Source organism: Sinocyclocheilus rhinocerous, unplaced genomic scaffold (genome assembly GCF_001515625.1).
Source record: "Sinocyclocheilus rhinocerous isolate Xijiao unplaced genomic scaffold, SAMN03320098_v1.1 scaffold1406, whole genome shotgun sequence".
Lineage (NCBI taxonomy): Eukaryota > Metazoa > Chordata > Actinopteri > Cypriniformes > Cyprinidae > Sinocyclocheilus > Sinocyclocheilus rhinocerous.
The window spans coordinates 807,807-831,315 of record NW_015647095.1 but is presented as its reverse complement, the minus strand read 5'-3'; the positions used below and the strand labels follow the sequence as shown (position 1 = coordinate 831,315).

Genomic DNA, 23,509 nt, shown 5'->3' with positions numbered 1-23,509 from the left:
TCTACAGTTCAAATTTAATTCCACACAATTGCTGCTGTAAATGTAAAATGTGTTTATTGATGTGAATCAAGAAAGATATGGGTATTATAATTTTATATATATATGTCTTCTGTACAAAGCATTCATTAAACTTTATATAGGCAATGAAGGCCTACTGATTCATGACAACACATTATTTACATTGTTGCCATAATATACAATGAAAACAAATACAGTATAATGTTAGCATTCAGCATCAGTACATAAATACATGGAAGTTTCATTTCCTCCAGCCTGGCAAAACTACTGCATATATATAGACTATGCTGATGTACACTACAAAGAAGGAAGACGACTCAAGCCAAAATGGTGTAAACCACTAAATATTATTAAAATAATATTATAAACAGTAAATGTTTAATTTCTACAATGTGAATGCATGACCAGGTTCTGCAAAAAGTTTTCACAAGTTCTTACATAATGAAGGCGACCATTAGAAATGAAAATAACACTTTGGGCAAATTAAGACTAGTGTAGTTCCTGGAATACAGGAAAAAAGTACATGCAATTTAAAAAGAATGCCTGCTTGAATATCTTGAGAGATCAAGAGTCATGCAGAAAAACTCCAAAGAGGTTCACTCAACCATGTGCCAACTTCCTTTATCAAAGCATAGTATCGTTTCAGGTTTTCCCAGAAGTCAAATGTGTAATGCCAAGTACTGCTAGTGGTAGCTTTCCCTCTGTGGTTACATACCAGCCTCTAACCAGCTGCTAAATAAAAATGAAACAAACCAAAAGAGCATGACATGGCTTAAACAGATGTTTACTAATAATAGCAGCATTATCTGGATGGAGTGTCCCTGTTTTGCAAGTTCAAGTTGATTTGTTGATTACAAAAGTATCCCAAGTCTTGGAGAAAGCAGAAGACTGGAAAGCCCCAAACTGCCAGGACATGCATGCATTTCTTTAATCTAATTTGGTTATTAATTCAGTATTGCAGTTGATTTCAAACTTTTATATGTCCAGCATCACTGCTGCTTGCAGTTCTCTTTCTCTTTCTGTTTTGCATTTTCCTTTTTCTCCTTGGGCTTTACTCGTCCCAGTTTGTCACTCAGTCGTTTCGTGGGGGGCACAAAAGTAGGTTCCTCCAAGGGGCTGTACAAACCTACTTGTTGTGAAGTTTGATTTTGACAGGAATCTATAAGTTAATATTTTTATAATTATTATTCATACCATTCATAAATACTTTAGAAGCTGTTTGTGTTATGTGAGCATCATTACTTTGACCTGATTCAGCTGCGTCCTTCCTTTGAAAGGTGGGGTCCAGCTCTTCTGCAATATTCCTGATGGCTTGCGGTTGCCTGTGGTGACACCAAAGGAAGTTAAAGAATATTTCCTGAAAATTAAGCCATAGTTCATAGAGAAAATAGTGATTTACATTGTCATGGAAATGTGACTAGGGTGCTGATTGTCTGGGGTGAAGTCATCAACGGGGGATTGAAGACCTTCGGAATCCAGTCTCTGCCTCTGTATATCAAACAGCAAAATTCATAATTAAAATATTATTTTGTAATTTCTTTGTACCACTACAAAAAAAGGCAACTAAAGGTCAGTTCACTCTGGTCCAACAAACACGAACAGGGTTTTAGAATTTGTTAGAAATTGGTGTTTGCTGAGTCAGTGTGAATCATCCTTGAAAGATCAATATTTCCAAAGAACACATGTGGCAATACTGATGAATCATATGATCAAAAGTAAGGTTTAACCAGTTCATCAGTACTAATATCTGAAGGAACTGTGCCCAAGACATGCATGGACAAGGCAATTCTGCAGAGGTGTCATTTGATACATTCAGATAGTTGGAATTTTTGGTTAGTTAGTAATGAGTACATGGTTACGCAACAACAAAAGATAGTGTCAGTCTAAAAGTATGGCTACCTGTCTGTCACATGCTGTTCTCCTATCATTCTCTCTGTATTCTTGAACAGGTTCCAGCTCACGAGACCTCCGTTTAGTCTTTATCTCCTGTTTCTGCATGAAACGTGCAATTTCCTGCCACAAAACGACAATTTATGCACCCATCTATGCATTGGAAAAGTAGCCTTCATTCAAACTCTGCTTACCTCATCCTGAGCAACCTGTGCTGCCCTGAAGTCTCCAATAGGACAGTCCCTTCTAAGAGGAGAGGAACCTTGCGGAGTCTGAGAGAAGAGAACACACTTCAGTATTATTTTAGGAATTTTTGCTACTGTTATTGATAGGGATATTAAACAGACTTCATGGAAGAGCACTAAAACTATAGAGCTGGGCCGTATGATGGTATATACCAAGGGTGTTCAATCCTGCTCCTGGAGGGCCACCTTCCAGCAGAGTTTAGTGCTAGCCCTAATTAAACACACCTGAAAACCTACAGGCATGTGTGTTAGAGCTAAACTTGGCAGGAAAGTGGCCCTCCAGCAGAAGGATGGCTTGGTATACAATATACCAGTGATATTCAATCACGTTCCTGGAGCCCCTCAACACCAAACATTTTGAATGTCTCATTTGTCTGACACTCCAATTTCTTAGAGTCTTAAAATGTCTAATGAGCTGATGATCTGAATCAAGTGTGTTTGATTAAGGAGTGAGTGGCATATACCAAAACTGCGGTAGATATATTTGGTCTTGTAGTTCACCTCTTCGGCCAATCTCTCCTCCTCTTCCTGAAGCCTGCGGGCCAGCTCCTCGTCCAGCAGCACTTGCTCCAAATCTCCCAAGTCAAGCGCAGCCCTTCCACTTCTAAGAGCAGGTCCTGTCAGGCAATAAGGACAAAATCACAACTAGATAATGTGGAGAGGGGTTTTCAGGCCACCATCACCTTCAGCCAGTTGGGCCACAACCAGAGGTGTCCAATCCTGCTCCTTGAGGGCAACTGTCCTGCAGAGTTTAGCTCCAACACACTTACCTGGTAGGTTCTAATAATCCTGAAGACCTTAATTAGCTGGTTCAGGGGTGTAATTTGGGCTGGAGCTAATTTCTCCTGGAAGGTGGCCTTCAGGACCAGGATTGGACACTTCTAGCTGAGACTGCTGAATGTGGATTTCCATTTGATTTAACTCATTGGGAATCTTACTGGGTAGATTACAGCCCTGAAAACACACCTAAAGGTCATACAAAGTAAGAGCCAAATCAAAAAGTAATTGCAAGGCCAAGTCAAGAAGAACCAAGAATATTTAACTGCTCTAAGAGAAAGAGAAGCAGATGAGATTTTGAGGTTTTTGAGAAACAAGGATGAGATCTAGTCTCACTGGTGAAGGGATCAAGCTTAAGTAAAAGCAGATGACACCAAAATAATGGTATCAACTCCCAAGATGTACACCGGAAGCACACAGGAATTCTTGTTTACTGATTGGGGATGATTGGAAAGCAATGAGCAGATGTAGGGACAGGCTCAGCCACACTGCAGAGAGGGGTTACCTGCTCCAGAAGAGCGCCCACTGCAAGACTGGAGTCTTTGTATCCGTCTTTCCTCCCTCCTGCTCTCCCTCTCCAACTCTTCCTCTGTGCTCGATCTCTCTTCCTCGAAGGTCTGACAGCGTTCACTTTGACTTCGCCTCACTCTACACTCTCCACGCCTGTGGTATCGGTCTATCCTCCTTTCATCCTCCGTTAATGATCGAGCTCTCTGCCGTGCGTTTCTGCCTCTCGCCATCTCCCAACTTCTCGAATCTCTCAAACGGTCCTCCACTTCCAACTCCATCAACTGTGGCACTCTAGGCTGCAGTGAGGGGGCATTATTTGAGGGTCTTGGTCTAGCCAAGTTAGAATCATCTACGCTGCATGTTCTGTTTCCCTCACGCACCGATGTCCGCCTGATGTTACCATGATAACTACGTCGCATTGAAATGTTCCGTCGAAACCCCTGAGCTTGAGTGTGGAGACCTTGAGTTTCTCTGAGGTGTGTGTGATCATCTCTTAGTATCCCTTCTGAACACTGAACTCTTTCCCTAGCGTCCCTGTGACCATTTTCATAGGTCCTACAACCGTTGGCAAGATAACTGTTAGAGCGCTTCCGTTCATCCAGGAAATGAACATGTCTTTCCCTAAAACTCTCTCTATGGCCACAACCGTCTCCCTGCCACATTCTGTTACGATCCTCCCTCATGCTGCTGTGTCGACTCAGCCCCGTTCCCGAGACCTGCTGCTTCTGTCGCAATATTTTCTCAAGTTTATAGACTGGTTCAAAGAGATCATCCTCAGAGCTGTGGCTGAGGTAGCCTTGCTCACTCATATCGTTCTTTATGAGCTTAATGACATCACCCCATCCACCTGACAGGTGTGAAGATCTGTTACTGCTGCTTTGGCTGGTCATGCTTTTGTCGTCCTGCTCTAAATGAGCTCGGGGTCTGCCGATCAGCCTCCTCTGCCCTACAGTGGGTTTGCCGTCCTGTCGTATGACTGTAGCCCTACTGTACTCAATCAGGTCCTCCTCAGAGTCTGAGTAGGTGGGCGAGGAGGAGTGCTGCCGCCATCTGGTTGGAGACCGGTTGTGAGGTACATGAACAGGTTGGGGTAAGTATGGACGAGCAGGAATGCTTGTGGACTCTTTAGTTAAGCCAACCATGCAAACATAAAGCAGGGGAATTGAGAAATGGTTAGAGATCGAGGGGTGCAGAATAAAACAGTTAACATATGAAGCTCTGTTTAAAAGTAAAAAGGACAAATGAAAATAAAACATGCATTACATGAGAAAAAAACCATGGAGCTTCACTGAATTCAGGGTGATTCAGGACGTGGTTAGTAGTGTCATCATTTATTCACTCTGTCATTCCAAACAAATTTTCACCTTAGGGTAAACTATACTTTAACTGGGCTTGTTTCGCAAAACAAAGAAGTGGAAACGCATCAATTTTGCAGGCATGAATGAAGAATGTATTTAAAGCAAAATCTGACATTTTCTTGAAACTCTGTTTATGCCATTAAAAGGAATTCAGGTTTTAATGTCAGACACAAAAGATGTGGTGTAACCATAGAACTTTTCAAACAGGAAACAAACATGAGTGAACTGGACTTTAGGATCATCATCCCAGATGATATCATGTCCTGTGGGGCTTAAAAAGCAAATGAAGCAGCTGGCTATGTGTGTCATACTGTATGATGGATGCATTACCAATACACTGCATGTTGAAACAAAGTATTTGTGTATTATTTCAGTAGATTTAATATTCCAAATTTGCTTAAAGATGATGGAGTATTCTGTGTAAGAAATAATCACCCGTGGTGTCACATTATTTTACAGCAAATCAGATGCTTATACAGGAAACAACCATTTGATTAGACAAAGAAAACACATGTGACAAGACATTGAGACAGTCTCAATGTTATTGGAATAAGAAATTCTTACTATGAACATGTTTACTACTCATTTCTCCAAGAAAGCTACTAAGTAAACGAGGGAGACAAGCAGAAATACTGTTATACAAGCAAAATAACTGCTTTAATCATGTGTAAGTTGAGTTTCACACATTGTGTCCTCAGCATGTGAATGGCACCCATATTAACAGTATACAGCATTTATACTGTATGTGAACATGTCGCTGATTCCCAGAAGCTCCACTGAAAGTATCATCACAGTTGAGCATATTTTTGCTGGGCCTCACATAACAAACTCATTTAAACTGCACTGTAAACCTATTTATCAACATGATCTTTCACAAATCAAACTCAAAATCAGACTCGATTCAGATAATTTAAACAGTTTATAGCTATACTATGGGGCTTGGGTTCAGTGTCAATGTAAATGTGACCCCCTTGACATGTAATTTAGATTTCACACTCCTAATAATCTATAAAACGTATGGCCATTATGAAAGAAAATATTAAATGCAGTAATCTAGAAATGTAACTTTATTTTCTATACAGAAGTGCAGCTTTGTCACACAACAGAAACACTGTCAGTGTGAACACAACGTGAGCCTGCTGAACTGTTGAAGTTACACCACTTCATAAAAACGGTTCAATAATGCCATAAATTACAGAGGAGTATTTTACCTCTACCATCTTTATGTTGGTAACTGCTCCAGTGTCTCAAATAAAGCTCTTCCTCTTCCTGTATCCTTTTTGCTACTTCCTAAAAAAAAACAACAACAACAAAAATAAGCTTTACAGATCATAATGATCATTTGGGGAAGTGAGGATCTGTGTTTTTTTTTAAACAAATTTTTAATGAATTTAGAAAAGCATGTAAAATATAGGTGTAGATTGTATTTGAAAAAAAAAACAAAAACCTACTATAATAGCACATCAGAAAGAAATAGATTGACAGTTGTTCAGTTATGACACATCGAGGTGAAATCCTCAAACCTAAGCGTGGGCTCTGTGACTAAAAATATATCCGCTCATACACTCAACACAGACGCCAGCGATAGTTGGCGTACGTCAGCAGAGGGGAATTTCCACGCTTACGTATCAAAGGCCTTGAGACCTACCTGCTCTTACTGCAAAAAGCCCACCATATCGAATCTTCAAACAGCTATGTGCTCGGTTTGCAACTAGACTGGCAAACAGGGGACACAATTTATCGCAAAGCTGACCACAATGACTCACAAGTTTCCTCTGACAAAGTATAGTTGAAACATATATTAACTGAATCAATTACAGTAAGATTACCACAGTGACCATTTCTTTTATTTTATCACATGCCTACCAACATTTTGTGCCATGTAAATAAAGATTAAATTTATGCACATTTCATAAGAAAGTTACAAGCTATGATTTCTGTGAAAGCATTACTTGAACCCCTACAATTTTACATATGCTTGTAAGTCACTAGTGTCTCACTTGGTTACTCTTTGAAAGATTTCTTATTTTGTATTTCTACCTGCCTTTAACTGTGTTATGAAATACTGTCCTTTAAAAGTCTTGCAGAAACAGCCATAAATGTGTCAACATACCCTGTATATGACAGAGAATTTACAGCACTTAACCAGAAGATGGCAGAGTTCTGTCTCAATGACAAAACAAGTTCTTTCCAACTATCATAAAACTTTGACTTCTACTGATGCTAAAATCTGGGAGTTTAATGCTGTTTACATACTTCAACATAAAGGAAAAATGTAAGACTTAAGGAGCTGGGCTAAATATTTATAAAAAGGTTTTTGAACACCTTTGAAAATGGGAGAAATGGGAACATGGGAGAACAGTAAGTAAAGAGATGGCCAAGCTGTTTAGGTCAGAGGTTTTTTAAGTTCGAGTCCGTTAATGGGTCACAAGGGGGTGCTACAAGGCACCTGCGGAAAATTTGAGAGAAAATAAAAAGATTTTACAGCAATGTATTTTAAAACTACGTTTTGAATAGGTATTTATTGTGAAACTTAACTATGTTTCTCCAATGTTCTAATAGTAGAAATAAAAACTAATGTTTTGTAGAAAAAGCAAAATATGCTGTTGACTTTGCTGTTAACTACAAATAAAAAAAGATAGTGAATTGGTGGGTTTTTGTTAAATGTGAGCCAAAATCATCACAATTAAAAGAACCAAAGACTTAAACTACTTCAGTCTGTGTGCACTGAATTTATTTAATACACGAGTTTCACAATTTGAGTTGAATTACTGAAATAAATGAACTTTTCCACGACATTCTAATGTATTGAGATGCACCTGTATACTGTATAAAATTAGTAAGTGTTTTGGCTTTAGCCAATGACAAGAGCTAGTCTTTTAATTTTGGAAAATTTTGTATGATACCATGCTTAATATTTTTCCACACACAGCATAAAAGGGTCTGCATACATAAAAATATATATCTGCGTTTAAGAGTGTCCCTTTGAAGGAAATCTTCATATCTAGGGGCCCCTTACATTAAACTGTCATGTTAACCTCCTCGGCAGTGTCTCTCTATGTCTGTTGCCATCAGGTCCTGGTGTCCTCCTATTCTAATTAACCGGTTATGCTGACCTTTCTTACTTCACAGCACCAACCGAATTAAATCCACCATCCTGCGCTGAGAGATTTTGCCCCACACAGGGACCGGCTCCTGTCTCAAGAGGTCTGATTCTGAGCTTATCTGGCACCTGGACTCTAAAGAAATCACCCCTCCAGATGAGGTTTGTTTGTGTACACAACTATTAGAATGACTGGATGAGAATTAAGTTCAGCATTACTCTTCCTGCTCCTGTAGGAGCTCGATAGGACAGCAGGCTTCAGAGCCGTGTGTGGAGATGATATTTAGATGCGACCTGCTGCCTCACAGGCTTTAATTAACACAGGGCTGCAGGGGTGTAAATATATATAATTAATGCAGCGGAATGACATTTTATGCAATATGCGAGGCCTGTCAGTGCAAAATATGCCACACGGGTTTGAAAACACCTTCAAGATTACTAGTAAATATTAATTAAACAAGAATAAGCAGACTGATATTTTATCATGTCCGTTTTAAAGCTTAATTTTAAACTAACATTTCAAAATGGCAATGAGCACTTTTGGTGCTTTCCAGTTACATCTTTAAAATAAAATAAGATAAATATACTTGAGAAGCAAGTATATTAAAAACTTAATTCAAGATATATTCTCTAAAAATAATTATTTTTCTCAAATAAGTCTTGTTTTTCTCAAACTAGTCTTGTTCTAAACTTTGTTTGAAGGATGTTTAGATATATTAACTGCAAAACAAGACAAAAATGTTTAAGAACATGATTTCTGCAGTGAAGCTGGCAGGTCAAGTCATGATTCTTTTAGGAGTCAAAAACACCTGCAGAAACAGAGATCATGCTCATTATACAACTCTGAATCATAAAATGTCCCAAATGTCCAAAATACTGTAATTTGAACTGCCTCACAGAGATGTTGACTCAGATTTATCTGGAACCCAAATTTCCAAGATCACCTGCATGATTATAGGTGGTCAGGATCTAATAACTTGATATGCCAATGTTCTCGGACTTAGTTTTTCTACTTGCTGAGCCAACAATTTCCAGCTTTGCCACCTGAATCACCCGGGACTCTCCCACTCTCAAGACACCCCCAAAAACACTTAGGCTTTGATTTCCACAGTAACCCCCACAGGCAGTCTGTCTTCAAACAAATCTGAACAAGAGAATCTTTAATTAAGGTTCGCTGCAATGTCATTCAAGAGAAAAATAAAAGCTGAACAAGTTAATTATTTTTCCTGGTAGACTCAGAAACCTTGTTGCTACCTGTTTAAATTTCTCAGAGACTGTCCTGGAACATGACAATAATCAATAACTCAACAAATGCAATCAGGAGGTCTTACATGCAGAAATGCTCATCTCTTACCTTTGCTAAAATATTATTTAATATAAAAATGTGTTATTTGAACTAAAAAGTGTAAATCATTTTATCAGGACAACTATTATTCTAGGCAAATGAATTGTCTGGTCATGTTTGTTGCAGTGGTTCTCAAACTTTTATATGTACACACTGTATCTGCGTGTGTATTTATCTGTGTATTTTAATGCTCCGGAACCGTTTCGCCAAATACTTCTATATTTACTGCCTTACTATAAATCAGAAAAACATTTTGGGGGAGAACTTAGATTTAATATTTATAAACTTTAAGATTTCATATTTAGCTGATGCTAAAATAACTTTTAGTACAGTTACAGGAGCAACCAGACATTAAAAGAATTGTTCACACAAAAAAATTTGTCATAATTTACTCACCCTCATGGCATTCCAAACCTGTATGAGCTTCTTTCTTATGCTGAACAAAAAAGAAGATATTTTGAATAATTTTAAAGAACCGAACATTTGTTGGTTCCGATTGACTTCCATAGTAGGGAAAGAAATACTATGGAAGTCAATGGGGACCAACAACTGTTTGATTACAAGCATTCTTCAAAATATCTTCTTTTATCTTCAACATAAGAAAGAAACTCATACAGGTTTGGAACGACATGAGCGTCAGTAAATGATTACAAATTTTTAATTTTTGGGTGAACTATCCCATTAAGGACTAGGTCACAATGCTGGTTGGACGGAACTTTATGGATTATCGCTTGCAGCTTTTTAACCACTATGCCACACCACCTCCAACACAAAGAACTGCTATAACATTTATGGGACCCTTGATACAAAGCCCTCACTAAAGAAAAGCTGCAGATCCATAGAGATTTCCTTTTATTTCTGGAGGAGAACATTTCCACACTCAGCTTTTCTGCTTGTGACTCACTGAACTCGAAGACTAGAAAGGTGCCTGGGGAGGTTATGTAAGGTGGGCTGGAGTTAAATGCATCTGAAGTTGATTAATGCACAGTATGAGCGTGATTTTTGCTTTATAGCAGCTTGATGCTCATTCCCGTGTGGTCTTTGCCAGCACTTACACTCCACAGGAGACTAGCTGAATACATCATCTCACTGGCGTCCCACAGTGACTCATTAATTATTGATCCATTTGATCCCTCAGACAAAGTGGTTCAGAGGTGTAAATGAAAAACAGAAGGGGTGACGTTTACTGAGCCTGGAGTGTGTTACACACCTCGTCCTCCACCTCCCTCCTCCGAGCTTCATCCGAACGCCGCTGGATCTCCTCCTGAATCATGCGTGCGTATTCTGAGTCTCGTTCCTCCCTTCACAGAAAAAAACACCTTTGATATAATGAAAACAACTAAAAAACACATCTGTTTCCTTTAATGTAAAGAGGAAATGCTGAGACTGTTGCACTATTGGACATTAGTGGACTTTGGATATGTTATCATTTATTGAACTGCTGATAAACAGTATACAACCATGAACAGACAGTGTCATATCTGATAGTGGTGTGACTAGTCTTTGACTGTGTGTGTGTGTGTGTGTGATCTTACAGTTGGCGAGTGGCCTGGTGCTGCAGCATCTGAGCCCTCTGCTCCTCCTCATCCTGGAGTCTCTTGGCTACTCTGATGTCCCTTTGCACCAGCTGACTCCTCTGCACATTTGAGTTGTAGTACTGCTCAACTGTTGAAGAAAGCATGCAAGGTTACAGAAGAGCACATGGAAGACACACTACTGTTTAAAGGATTTATTTTAAAATAAATCAATGTTTATTCAGCAAGGACGCATTAAATTGATCAAAAGTGACAATAAAGACAAAAAATTTATAATGTTATTAAAAATTCCATTTCAAATAAGTCCTTTTGAATTTTCTATTTATTAAAGAATGTATAACAGGTCCCAAAAAATATTAAGCAGAGCAATGGTTTCCAAAATTAATATAGTAATAATGTTTCTTGAGCAGCAAATAAGCATATTAGAATCATTTCTGAAAGATAATGTGACACTGAAGCCTGGGGTAATGGCTGCTGAAAATTCAGCTTTGCCATCACAGGAAAAAAATTACATTTTGAATATATTTTATTTATTTATTTTACAATATTACAATAACTACTGTTCTTACTGCATTTTTGTTCACATAAACATAGGAGTAAATCTTACTGACACTAAAATCTTGAACTGTAGTGTATATCAGAATATTTAAACCTCGAAAATTATTTCTAAACATATGATGTATTCGTTTCAGTAAATCCTGTAGCCTTACTGTGAAAACTTGCACAGAGAGATCATCTGATTTACATGTAAATCAACCTAATCACAGTTTGTTTTGTTTTCATATGCCATTTAGGGGCGGGTAAAAGGCCGAGATGAAAAACATTAACTTAAATATTGATGCGGCGATCTCTGTGGACGGCTGTTCAGAGAACAGACTAAAACTAAACTCTACCTTATTTGACCAAGCAGGATATTTTAGTTAAGCAGGCAGATTGACTCACATGAGAGGTCTTGTTACCTTATGTACTGAAACACCCTTGTATTTCTGGGTGTGTGTGAACACCTGCCCACTTTAGAAGTTTACAAAAGACGGCTGAATATGTCAAGGCTGAGAAAACAGATTTTAAGCTTGCATTAAAATGCTTTAGGTGTGGCAGATGAAATTAGAGAAATGGGACTTACTTTCCTGCTCCTGCAGGTTATGAGCTAGAGCTCCATCCTCCAGTACAGCAAAACATTGGCATACTGCAGAGGAAAAACAACACTCAATACAACTGCAATAAATTTAACAATTAACAGCTATGAGAAATGCTCCTGATCTTTTATCTGTGGTCTTTATGATCACTTCAGATTATAAAAGTATAGTATCTATAGTAGTTTAACCATAAATTACTTGCATTCAAGGCTGTAACAGGAGACTTTGTCAGAAAATACTGGCAGACATTTGGACTGTGTTCAGAGACATGCCGTGTTATTTCATGTCTTCAGAAATCACTTCAGGTCATTTTAGTAAAGCTCATTTAAAAATGTTCATAGCACCACATTTGTGAAGCCTCATATTTCAAAACAAATAAAAAAAAACATTTTATCCCTTTTTAAAAAGTCTTAAATTCTTTATATACTAACTTTAAAAACGAGACACTCAAATTTCATAAAGCCATAATAACAGTCTGCATGACAATAACTGACCCTGGAAAGTTAAAAACAAAATTACACTTGTGGTTTTGGTCCCGTAAGTGTCACATTTCATTTTAAACCCTATTTTAAAATAATTGACAACCCAGAAAGGCTCTCGCTGCTTTAAGGAAAATCTTAAAAGAAATCTGTATCGTGCTATTGAAAATAATTTGTCTCTCAATTTGTAAAGCCAAACAAAATTTAAGTAATGTCTATGGGGCAAGCATTTCAGAGGATTTAAAGCAGAAATATGAAGATTGCATTTTCTTCTGTACTAAAGTGTTACTTAGCTATCCGAGCTCTAAAATTGTCTAAATTGTTCTTTTAATGGAAGGACTACTGTTCTAGGTGGATGAAGATCTGGTCATGCATTAGTTTCTGTGCTAATCAGCAGCATTTTGATGCCATTGATAGAACGAAACTTTATTTAACCCAGAACATTCCTTTAACAAGAAGCAAAAACACAGAGTATCAGGTCAGTGAACTCTGAATTTAACAAATGTGCATGTGAACCGAAAAGTACAGTTCTTGAGAGTCTTTCAAGCGGATATACAGCCACATAAAATACACGTGTGTAACAAAGTTGCTGCTTATATGAGAGCTGAGCGCAGATCTTTTGGAGCACTAAAGCATCACAGAAAAAAAGTTAAATAAATACTAGTCCTATACTCAAACCTCTTGAGGTGCTGTAAATAATTTGGGTGACTTTGTACAGTACGCAGTAAACCTAAAAAAGCTCAGTACAGTGTTCTGTTCACTGCAGAATCCCTCAAGGAGTAAATAACTTTGGTACTACATGTTGTGGTGAATGTTGAGTAGTGTTGATTGAAGCAGTGTCACTGGTGTTACCAAACAAACATATACAGCTCTCATAAACACGCTCATGGCAACAAAACTTCAGCAATCCCGTGGTGCCGCCCCTCAGGATATCCACAAAGTGTATGCCAAATTCAAATTTAGCAAAAGGCAACCTTAAATTCAGCGATTTACAGGGCGGCTGAGTCGCAGAGAGTTTCTGAAAAGAATACGGCCTGTAATTGACACAACAGCTGGAGTCTGAGGCTTTAGCGCTGGTGCTGGACCTGCGGTCGGGATGGAGAACATTACAGACCCTGAGAACAGTAAAAGGGAGCATTTTACTAAATCAAGAGCCACCCCATCAGTGAAACTGCTGGATTCACACTCAACAGGATTGCAACTTGAAACACAAATGACTCTTAGCTACATCTGCTTTACTTCAGGATGGCCTGGGCAATTATGCTGAATTAGAATAGAATGACCATAATATCCTAATGGAGACATACTGACTTCAGCACAACCTCTGACCTGAGCAGCTGGTGGGAATCTATGTATAGCTGTGAGGCCCAGCCACCCCGTCTGGTGGGTTGAAACTACCGATCCCCTAAAAATGCGAGCAGAGAGAAATAATCCTTCTGTGGGGTATCCCAGGTTTAAATGCATCCGTTTCAGTATCCGAAAAGACAAATGTATTTTCTGCTTGAGCCCACCTGCTGCATATTGCGATAACCCATATCAGATTACACAAGCACCTCCCAACAATGCCCTCACACATCCACATCCACCCAGAGCACACACACATACGCCTGCACACAGGAGGAATGGTTTCCAGATGTGCCAGCAGCAGGAAAAAGACACAAGCTGAGTAGAAGGATAGTGAGATTGGTGGCGTTTACTTTGGAAAGGCATACAGATAAGGGCAAAACATAATGGTCAGTGTCTTTGTCCTCTTTTGAGACATCCAGTGGCTCTGTAGACTCAGTAGCTGGTTTGTTTTGTACAGCAGCCAACATACTCTCTGCCTGGGGACAGGGCATGACAAGAACGCTAACATCAACAGAAATACACTACAAAAATATTTGTGGACCCTATATAGGCCTATTCCTTGCTAATATCTAAACATATGCCAGAAAATGCACATGATGTTGCATTACAAATGACATACACGCCTATTCATCAAATGTCAAGATAACTAGATTTAAAGATTTAGACAACTGTTCAAAAGTTTGGGGCCAGTAAGATTTTTTATTTTTTTTTAAAGAAATTAATACTTTTATTCAGCAAGGATGCATTAAATTGATCAAAAGTGACTCATGCTGAATTAGAGTAGCATGACCATAATATCGTAATGGAGACATTCTGACTTCAGCACAACCTCTGACCTGAGCAGCTGGTGGGAATCTATGTATAGCTGTGAGGCCCAGCCACCCCGTCTGGTGGGTTGAAACTACCGATCCCCTAAAAATGCGAGCAGAGAGAAATAATCCTTCTGTGGGGTATCCCAGGTTTAAATGCATCCGTTTCAGTATCCGAAAAGACAAATGTATTTTCTGCTTGAGCCCACCTGCTGCATATTGCGATAACCCATATCAGATTACACAAGCACCTCCCAACAATGCCCTCACACATCCACATCCACCCAGAGCACACACACATACGCCTGCACACAGGAGGAATGGTTTCCAGATGTGCCAGCAGCAGGAAAAAGACACAAGCTGAGTAGAAGGATAGTGAGATTGGTGGCGTTTACTTTGGAAAGGCATACAGATAAGGGCAAAACATAATGGTCAGTGTCTTTGTCCTCTTTTGAGACATCCAGTGGCTCTGTAGACTCAGTAGCTGGTTTGTTTTGTACAGCAGCCAACATACTCTCTGCCTGGGGACAGGGCATGACAAGAACGCTAACATCAACAGAAATACACTACAAAAATATTTGTGGACCCTATATAGGCCTATTCCTTGCTAATATCTAAACATATGCCAGAAAATGCACATGATGTTGCATTACAAATGACATACACGCCTATTCATCAAATGTCAAGATAACTAGATTTAAAGATTTAGACAACTGTTCAAAAGTTTGGGGCCAGTAAGATTTTTTATTTTTTTTTAAAGAAATTAATACTTTTATTCAGCAAGGATGCATTAAATTGATCAAAAGTGACAGTAAAGACATTTATAATGTTACAAAATATTTCTATTTAAAATAATTGCCGTTTCTTTCTATTCATCAAAGAATCCTGTAATCAATTTATCAGAGTTTCCACAAAAATATTAAGCAGCATAACTGTTTTAATTGATAATAATAAGAACTGTTTTTTGAGCACCAAATCAGCATTAGAATGATTTCTTAAGGATCACGTGACATTGAAGATGATGCTGAAAATTGAGCTTTGCTATCACAGGAATAAATTACTTTGTAAAGATATGATAAAAATAGAAAAGCTACTTTAAATGGAAATATTTCACAATATTACCGTCTTATTGTATTTTGATCAAACAAATGCATCCTTGGTGAGCTGTTTAATGCTTTAAAAACCTAAACAATCTTAGGGTGCTGTAGAGTACATGACAATTAGGTAACACTTTAGGGACCAATTCTCACTATTAACTAGGTGCTTATTAGAATGCATATTAATGCATATTAGCTGTTTATTAGTACTTATAAAGCACATATTAATGCCTTATTTTGCATGACCATATTCTATATCCCTTAATCCACGCCATACCAAAACTTAACAACTACCTTAACTAATAAGCAGCAAATTAGGAGTTTATTGAGGCAAAAGTAATATATAATAGTTAGTTAATAGTGAGAATTGTTCCCCAAACTAAAGTGACCGTCCATTATTCTCAAACTTAAGATCACATTTCAATCAATTTCTTTTGTATCAAGGTGTTTACATGCAATATAAGATTCACGACTGGGCCATCAGTTGGATTATAAAATTATCAGCCTCATTTAATCAGAGCTACTGTTCTCAGGAAGCATAACACAGCAAAAGACATGTGAAGCCTAAGCTAGTATGCTAGCCAAGCACATACGCCAACAGCCAATTATAAAAAACATCTGGTCTGATTCCTTTAGTCAAAACAATCCTAATAACACAAGGACAACAGAATGAACTACTGACAGTTGAATTTAGTATGTTGATTAGGTTTGGTCAGGAAAACACATTAGTCTTCTCTCCAAACACTGATCTGTCCTTCAAACTACACCTAAACTGATAAGATTCCTGACAGCAGTATACACCCCCATAACAGTTTAGTCAATGCTGGGATTTCTGTTCATCTTTATCAACAGATGAGGAACTCCAGAACCCGAACAGCAGGAGGCTCATGTCTCTATATTTGCAGTCAACAAAAAAACAACACTCACAGATTCACACGCTGAAAGGATCGTCCATTTTATCCAGTCAATGAGGGAGAAGCTGTACACCTGTGTTACTTTAAAATTCACTCTCGACAGTCTAAACACCTGTTAACTTCATACGCTCCTCTCATTGTAGGAGGAGCGATTTGAGCCTGCAGACCCGGTTCTAGCAGCGATGTGGTTTAGTGGACCTGACCTCAGCATTCAAGTGTCTGATTGGGGCGCTGAGTGGATCGGCAGGCAAGAGGGTGTGGATATAAAGTTGTCAAACTAGTTTTGCAGAAGCCAAGCCAAAAAGACATGCTCATATTACAAAGACAGGCAAAACATATGTTTGAAAGCATATATGCATACTTTAAAAACATGAAACGCCCATTTAAAAAATAAGATTAAGCAGTCACAGCATGCAAAACAGACAAAGACACTGAGATGAAACAAAACAAACAAGTGGTTGACAAACTATTGAGCTGAGATAGGAAGTCTGAAATGGATCTGCCAATCTCACTAAGGCTACATGCATGTACTTGACCAAAAATATTTTGTAAAACCTGATATTGCTCAATTAAATGTGCCCTTGCTGAAGAAAAATATTAACTTCTTTCAGAAAAAAAAAAAAATCTTACTGACCCCAAACATTTGAACAGTAATATATAGTTGCCACTACCAGACATTTATAGGCCTAAATATCTATCTGGGCAGAGGTTTCACGGCATAAAGAGGAAAAGGGTCAGTGAAGGCATGGAGTGAAGGATGCAAAGGGGTTATAGTGCAGAGAGGAAATAGGCTGCTTTTTCTCAAGGGAACTGGGGTATAGAGACAGCATTCCCAAGACTACGGCAAGAGAACTACCAGAGCAAAAACACATCCACGGGAACTGATAAAACAAGAGTGAAGACAAAGGGAGCTCACTAAGATATATTTATTACACAATGCTTTGGGGAACTAGTATTGAAAACAAACTGAGGAAATGAAAACACTGTTGCTCACAGGCCAAGTTTAAAGGATATAAAACCAATGGGGAAAACATGGCATAGTAATGCATAGACATTAGTTAATTGGGTGATCTAATAGAGTCTTTGTTCTATAGCCAGTGCTTGTTTAAGCGTAAAAATACAAAGCAAAACAATGAGAGCACTTTGTACAGAAAGAGAACGGAAGGGAAATCATCATCAAGATTCCCCCCTTCAAAAGAAGCATAAGAGACAATACTGGAGCAAACAGAGCCATGTGGAAAGGCTCTTTCACCAATGGAAAAAAAGACCGCTCTTTTGCTTCCGAGATATACAGCAGACGTCTGGAATATTAATCAGATCTCAGACTTATCAATAAAAGCTTGCTGCACATGGGATATAACATCAGAATGAGACATCTGAAAATCTGAGACATCAGAATGGGAATCAACAATCAATCCCACAATGATGTGACAAATTTTGGAATCTTACGCATCCATACAGCATAATAGCACAAATCACCCAAAATGAAATGGTCTGCAATGTGTAACTATGATGCATGTCAGGCAGGTCTTACCCTCCTGGACTCTGGGCAGGTTGGACTGATCCACCTCCAGCTCTGCCATGACTTCTGGCACTGCTCAACAACTCATGCCATTCAGCAACACCTAGTCTCATGAGAGAGAGACTCTGGTTAGTGCTAGAACGACTGGGCCAAAGTAGCTTATTTGGTCACTGTGAGTGTCCCAACAGATACACAGTTCACCACTGTCTCATTAAATACATATTACTTTTGAGACCATAGTGCACTGCAAACACAAATCTTTTGACAAACCACTGCTACAATATTTGAAGAAAAATAAATAAAATAAATAATCATCTGTAAAAAAAAAAAAAAAAAGAAATAACAGGAATAAGGAGTTGTTGTATAAAACATTTGTAAAATACATAAAAAAAATTCTCAAAATAAAACGTCATAAGAAATCATCAATAAAGTAAAATTAAATAAGTAATTCCTTTAAACTACTTGCAAAATAAAATAATAAAATAAATAAAATAAAAATATAAAATAAAACAAAATAAAGCAATTTCTTTAAGAAGTCATCTGTAAATAAATGCAAACACAGCCATGATAAATAAATGATTAAATTCATTCAGTCAATGAATTTAATTATTCAAATTCATTACTGGTTTAAAAGACATTCAAATTTAGACGTAAATTCCAAAATATCGACTCAATCAGAGCATAAATTGTGTTTTAGCCTACTATTTTACGCTTTGACAGAAAGCATAAACAAACACTGTGTGAAGACACAATATATGACAAAGCAGCTAATGCAAAAGAGCCCCGAAACAAAACAAAGCGAAACTAAAACAACCAAAAGACAAACGAACCAGCTAAAGTGAAATGAATGGGGACAGTGCGGTAAATGGATCTTCACATTCCTCACGATTTTCACCACAATGATTCATCCCAAAAACATCAAACACTGAAAACACGATTCACTACAGACACCAAACACAGTGCCTTACCTGCTCCGCGCTTCTCTTCTCTATAAATGCTCTTTTCTGCGTTCAACTACTTGTTGCATACTAAGGCTACTCGAAAAACTCTCACTTCTCATAAACTCATACTTGGATTTGGCAGGGTCTGAAACAAGCCTGAACTATAATTACCCAGTTTCAAAGTTTCCGACTAGACAGACTGTTTTTGACAACGAGACAATGGCATGAAGCTTCCACAGGGATGGGAAGCCAGCGCGGACAAACTTCACGCTCCCTCCCTCGACCAGCGCGCTCCTTACATCACACTGGTGCATCCAATCACATCAAATATTAACACAAATATATTTTAATAATTCATAAAGAGGGGGGAACTTTGATGCCCTGGTTAGCTCTTTGAAATATACTTAGATCGAAAGTCTTTTATTAATTGTAATTATTGAAATGTACAATAAGTTGTCAAAATATCATTAAAAATAATAGCAAATTATTATTCAGTAAATTTTCTAGTTATGCTAAATGAATAGTGCATAATAAATGCATAGTATTTTACTCTGTTACAAAGTGTTCCTCAGAGGTGTGGGATGATATTCTGCCCTCTACTGGTGATTGAGTCTTAAAATTCAAGCATTCTGAAGGAAACATTTCTCTTCATTATGACACACCTGCAGTTTAGCACACGTAAACATGATATAATTATGTTTTGTCTATTGTATTACTGTATTGTATATTGCGAAACAAACAAAACATGCAAGATAATCCTTCTTGTTTATCTTGTCCTAGGAGACATGGTTTGCCGTTTCCTTGCATCTTTTTTCGACGGAGAATAAGCAGGACAGGGGCGTAGCCATCATTTCAGAAGTGAGGGGGACAGAAATATTACAGAAATATATTACAATATAAAATTTCTGTAATCTATATAACCTACCAGTCAACAGTCTTTGAACAGTAAGATGTTTAATGTTTTATAAAGAAGTCTCTTCTGCTCACCAAGCCTGCATTTATTTGATCCAAAGTACAGCAAAAGCAGTAATGTTGTAAAATATTTTTACTATTATCACATAATAAGGCAGAATAGTTTCTATACTGTAATAAATGCTATGTCGTTTATTTATTACCTGGAGATGACTTGACAAACACAAATAAACCATATATTGTTGCAATCGTATGTTTAATGTCTTCATATTCCCAAACGTTTCTGTTTTTCTGTGAAAACAACTGTTTTCATACAGGGATAGCTGGACGCTTTTGTCCATATTAGGAATTTCCTCATATGACTTCCTGCGCGAGAGCACCCTCCGGCTTCGAGTGTGAATGAAACACACACTGCATGGAATGTTTAGCGCTCCGAAAAAGTGCGGGGGACGAATTTACGTGATATTAAAAGTGTGGGGGGGGGGAGACACAAATCCCCCGCGTCCCCCGCTTAATCTACGCCCCTGAAGCAGGATATAACTAAATAAAAAATAATAATTAAAATACTTATTTAAGAAAAGTAGTAAGAATCTGTCATTGCTATTTTTTAAACTTTAGTAACTAAGGTCTATTGATCAACTTCAATTCTGAATGGGGGTTTTGGGGGGTTATGACCTGATAATTCAATATTCTGTATTGCATTGTTTGTTATGTGTATTGAACATTTGATTTTAATGTGCATTTGAGTGTTGTGATTTTGTGTTCAATAATTCCTCATAAAATCAATCTTACATAGCCTATTAAATTAAATTCACAGATGTAGCCAGACTGTGAGTGACGTACATCCTTTTAAAAGGGCTCTTCATTTCTCAGGTCTGCTCGGTCTGATTATACTCCAAGCTTTGTAAATGTCAAATGTGCATCACTAATACATCTTTGCCAGCGGGTGATAAACAAATGCCATGCTCTCCTCAGCAGACGGGTAATCTGGAATTTATATCCCTGAGCTTCATTTTTATTACCTTCATTGACATTATATTGTTGGAATCAGTGTGGCTGCCTGAATTCCCAATAAAATATTTTTACCTGCATCAGTTAAACAGCCTTTTCTATGAATTTAAAGAGATATAGCTATTTTCATTTTCAACGTAAAAGAACTAGATTCATGGGCTAAATAAATCGGCTGATATATTCATAAAAGAATCTCTTTATGTGTTCTGCTGTCTCAAGAGTTGATAGACGAACATTTGCACACCTGTGTCCCCCAATTTGCAAATTCAGTAAAACAGGTCAATGAGATTCAAAGGTGATAAAGCCACTGTGGACCTGCTACAACAGTCATCCTGATTTATTCAGGGATATTAACTCAACAGGATCCACATTTTAAAATAGGACTCTCAATAAAAACACTGCATTATTATGATTCACTCACTCAGCTTTGGTAGAGTGGTGTATATAAGATAAGAGAGCATCCATCCACTTCATTCACCAAAGCCTGACCTGATAGGACCTTCAACCTGCTGCAGAGATGATCTGTAACCTGCTTCTGTCCTGCTCTGTCCTCCTGCTCTCCTGCAGTCATCTGTTAGCACATCCTGTTATGGACACAGCTGACATGACTTACAGCGGCCCTGGTGAGTGCATTCAGACATAATGTTTCAGATGTTATTATTTGTGTGTATGTGTGTGTGTGTATATATATATAGTACTATATACTATATCCTGTATATATAGGATATTTTTCCCCTGGCAATGATTATTGATTTATTTTTTGTATATGTATTGGATATTTTCTCTTACTTTCTCTTGCAAAGTTGTGCTCATGGATGTTCAGGATCTATGAATACTATAATATTACTTAAATATATATTGAAGTATTTTTTATACATTTTTAAAATGATATATTATTAGGCTATATATTTAATAATAATAATAATCTACTGAACATATAATAATAATATTAATAACAACACAAGCAATACTAATGATTATTTGATACATACACAGTATATAATTATTATAATATATATACAAATATATAATATATATGTAATAAATCTTGCTTTTCGCCATGCATGTAACATTATTTTTGCCCAAGGAGACATTCTTAGAACAGTCTCTCTCTCTCTCTTTTCCACCGATACCCATTTTCATTGACAACTGGCTTACATTAGTACACAGGGTGCAGAAATGTAACATTAATTTTGTAATACTGGTGTCAGATAGCAATTCTGGCAAATCTGCTGTAGCTGATGAAATAACGTCTGTCTGATTGCTGCTTTAGATTCAGTGGAAGAGGCCGGAGGCGTCAGTCCAGATGATTTCTCTGTCTCTGATCTCAATGATCTCCTGCAGAGGGCGGCAGTCGTAGGATATTCCCCGCTGCTCAGCCGAGAGAGTGAGACTCATTTATCAGACACAGACATTTAATCTCAAAAGTTACAACTGCACCATCTTTCAGAGTTACTGAAAGTTCTTCTGCAGACGAAATGAAATCACACTTTTGTATGCTCATACTGTTTCTTTCACAGATATCAAAGCGCCTGGGCAGACTCCTAAAGAGGCACTTAGAGAGGTAAATGAAATAATCTCTAAGCATGTAAATAATGCTGTGTTCATGTGTCTATATTACATTTTCATGCAAATATGTGAGCAACAGCCTCTCTTTCTCTTTTAAGTTACTGTTAGAAAAACCGTATCGCCTCATTCCTCCCAGCGATCTGTGGGGCAGCAGGAGACAGTTCAGGAAGAGAGGCGGCGGTGCAGATTGCTTCTGGAAATACTGTGTTTGAGGCATTCGTGACATATTGAACTGAGTCCCAGGGCTTTTATAGCTTTTCCTACCAGTATGGACTCTCTCTTTCACACACACCCACACATAAATATACACAATACAAAAGCAAAAATATACAGGACACAGTTATAAAAACTTTTGTGCAGAACTGTTGCTTCACAGAGAGACTGATGTAAACCACTAACGTAAAATATCTGGGATTTTTTTCCTACATATCTATGTAAGTTTTGAATGACATATAATTCTGGAATATTTGGTATAAGTGCCAACACTATCTTATAGTGAGAAGAGACCCCAATAGCTGTACTGTATAAGACATATAACTGTAAACTAGAAATAAATGCAAAAATAAAATAATAAGAAAGAAAGAAATAAAAAGCCTCCATTCTTTGTCAATAACGTTGTTACCCCCCCCTTGTAAATTGAAATACAGAATTCGCATTTGTATATTTTGTAACTCCTTTTATTTCATGTTTTACAACGAGTTCTTCACAGAGAGAGCATGCGGATGAGATTTGAGTGTAAACCTGGTAGCTTTGGATTGATTGGTTCAAGCTTTTTTGAGACTGATGAATCAAAAAGTGACTATTCTTCAACCTTGGAGACTGGACATCCACTTAGCTGGAGATGACAATCGGTATCTAGATGCATCTACGGACTTACTGAACACACACAAAAAGAAAAATACAAGCCAAAGTTAAGCTATCATACGTGTTCAACACCACTTGCCACCTTTACTCTATTTATATAAAATATAAAGAATATATATTAAAAAAT

The 23,509-nt window shown here is 37.7% G+C and overlaps 2 protein-coding genes across 6 annotated transcripts; one reads left to right on the top strand and one right to left on the bottom strand.

The window, feature by feature from the left end:
• Nucleotides 1-184: 184 nt before the first annotated feature.
• Nucleotides 185-19,284, bottom strand: LOC107708822 (coiled-coil domain-containing protein 50-like). Of its 5 annotated transcripts, none has more exons than XM_016513147.1 (13): nt 19,054-19,284; nt 18,098-18,188; nt 11,905-11,967; nt 10,782-10,911; nt 10,457-10,547; nt 6,010-6,088; nt 3,436-4,563; nt 2,655-2,770; nt 2,103-2,180; nt 1,918-2,031; nt 1,418-1,506; nt 1,255-1,340; nt 185-1,177 (listed from the first exon to the last, which is right to left on the bottom strand). In XM_016513147.1, the coding sequence occupies exons 2-13, from the start codon at nt 18,144-18,146 to the stop codon at nt 1,008-1,010; spliced, it is 2,193 nt and encodes a 730-aa protein (XP_016368633.1). In that variant the 5' UTR covers nt 18,147-18,188; nt 19,054-19,284; the 3' UTR covers nt 185-1,007. The 5 variants fall into 5 exon arrangements, with proteins under 5 accessions (XP_016368633.1, XP_016368634.1, XP_016368635.1 ...); XM_016513148.1 differs by having other exon boundaries at nt 1,261-1,340; XM_016513149.1 differs by having other exon boundaries at nt 1,267-1,340.
• Nucleotides 19,285-21,466: 2,182 nt separating this feature from the next.
• On the top strand, nt 21,467-22,730 carry uts2a (urotensin 2, alpha). The gene is made up of 4 exons (XM_016513094.1): nt 21,467-21,572; nt 22,223-22,336; nt 22,470-22,513; nt 22,617-22,730. The coding sequence occupies exons 1-4, from the start codon at nt 21,467-21,469 to the stop codon at nt 22,728-22,730; spliced, it is 378 nt and encodes a 125-aa protein (XP_016368580.1).
• The last annotated feature ends 779 nt before the right edge of the window (nt 22,731-23,509 follow it).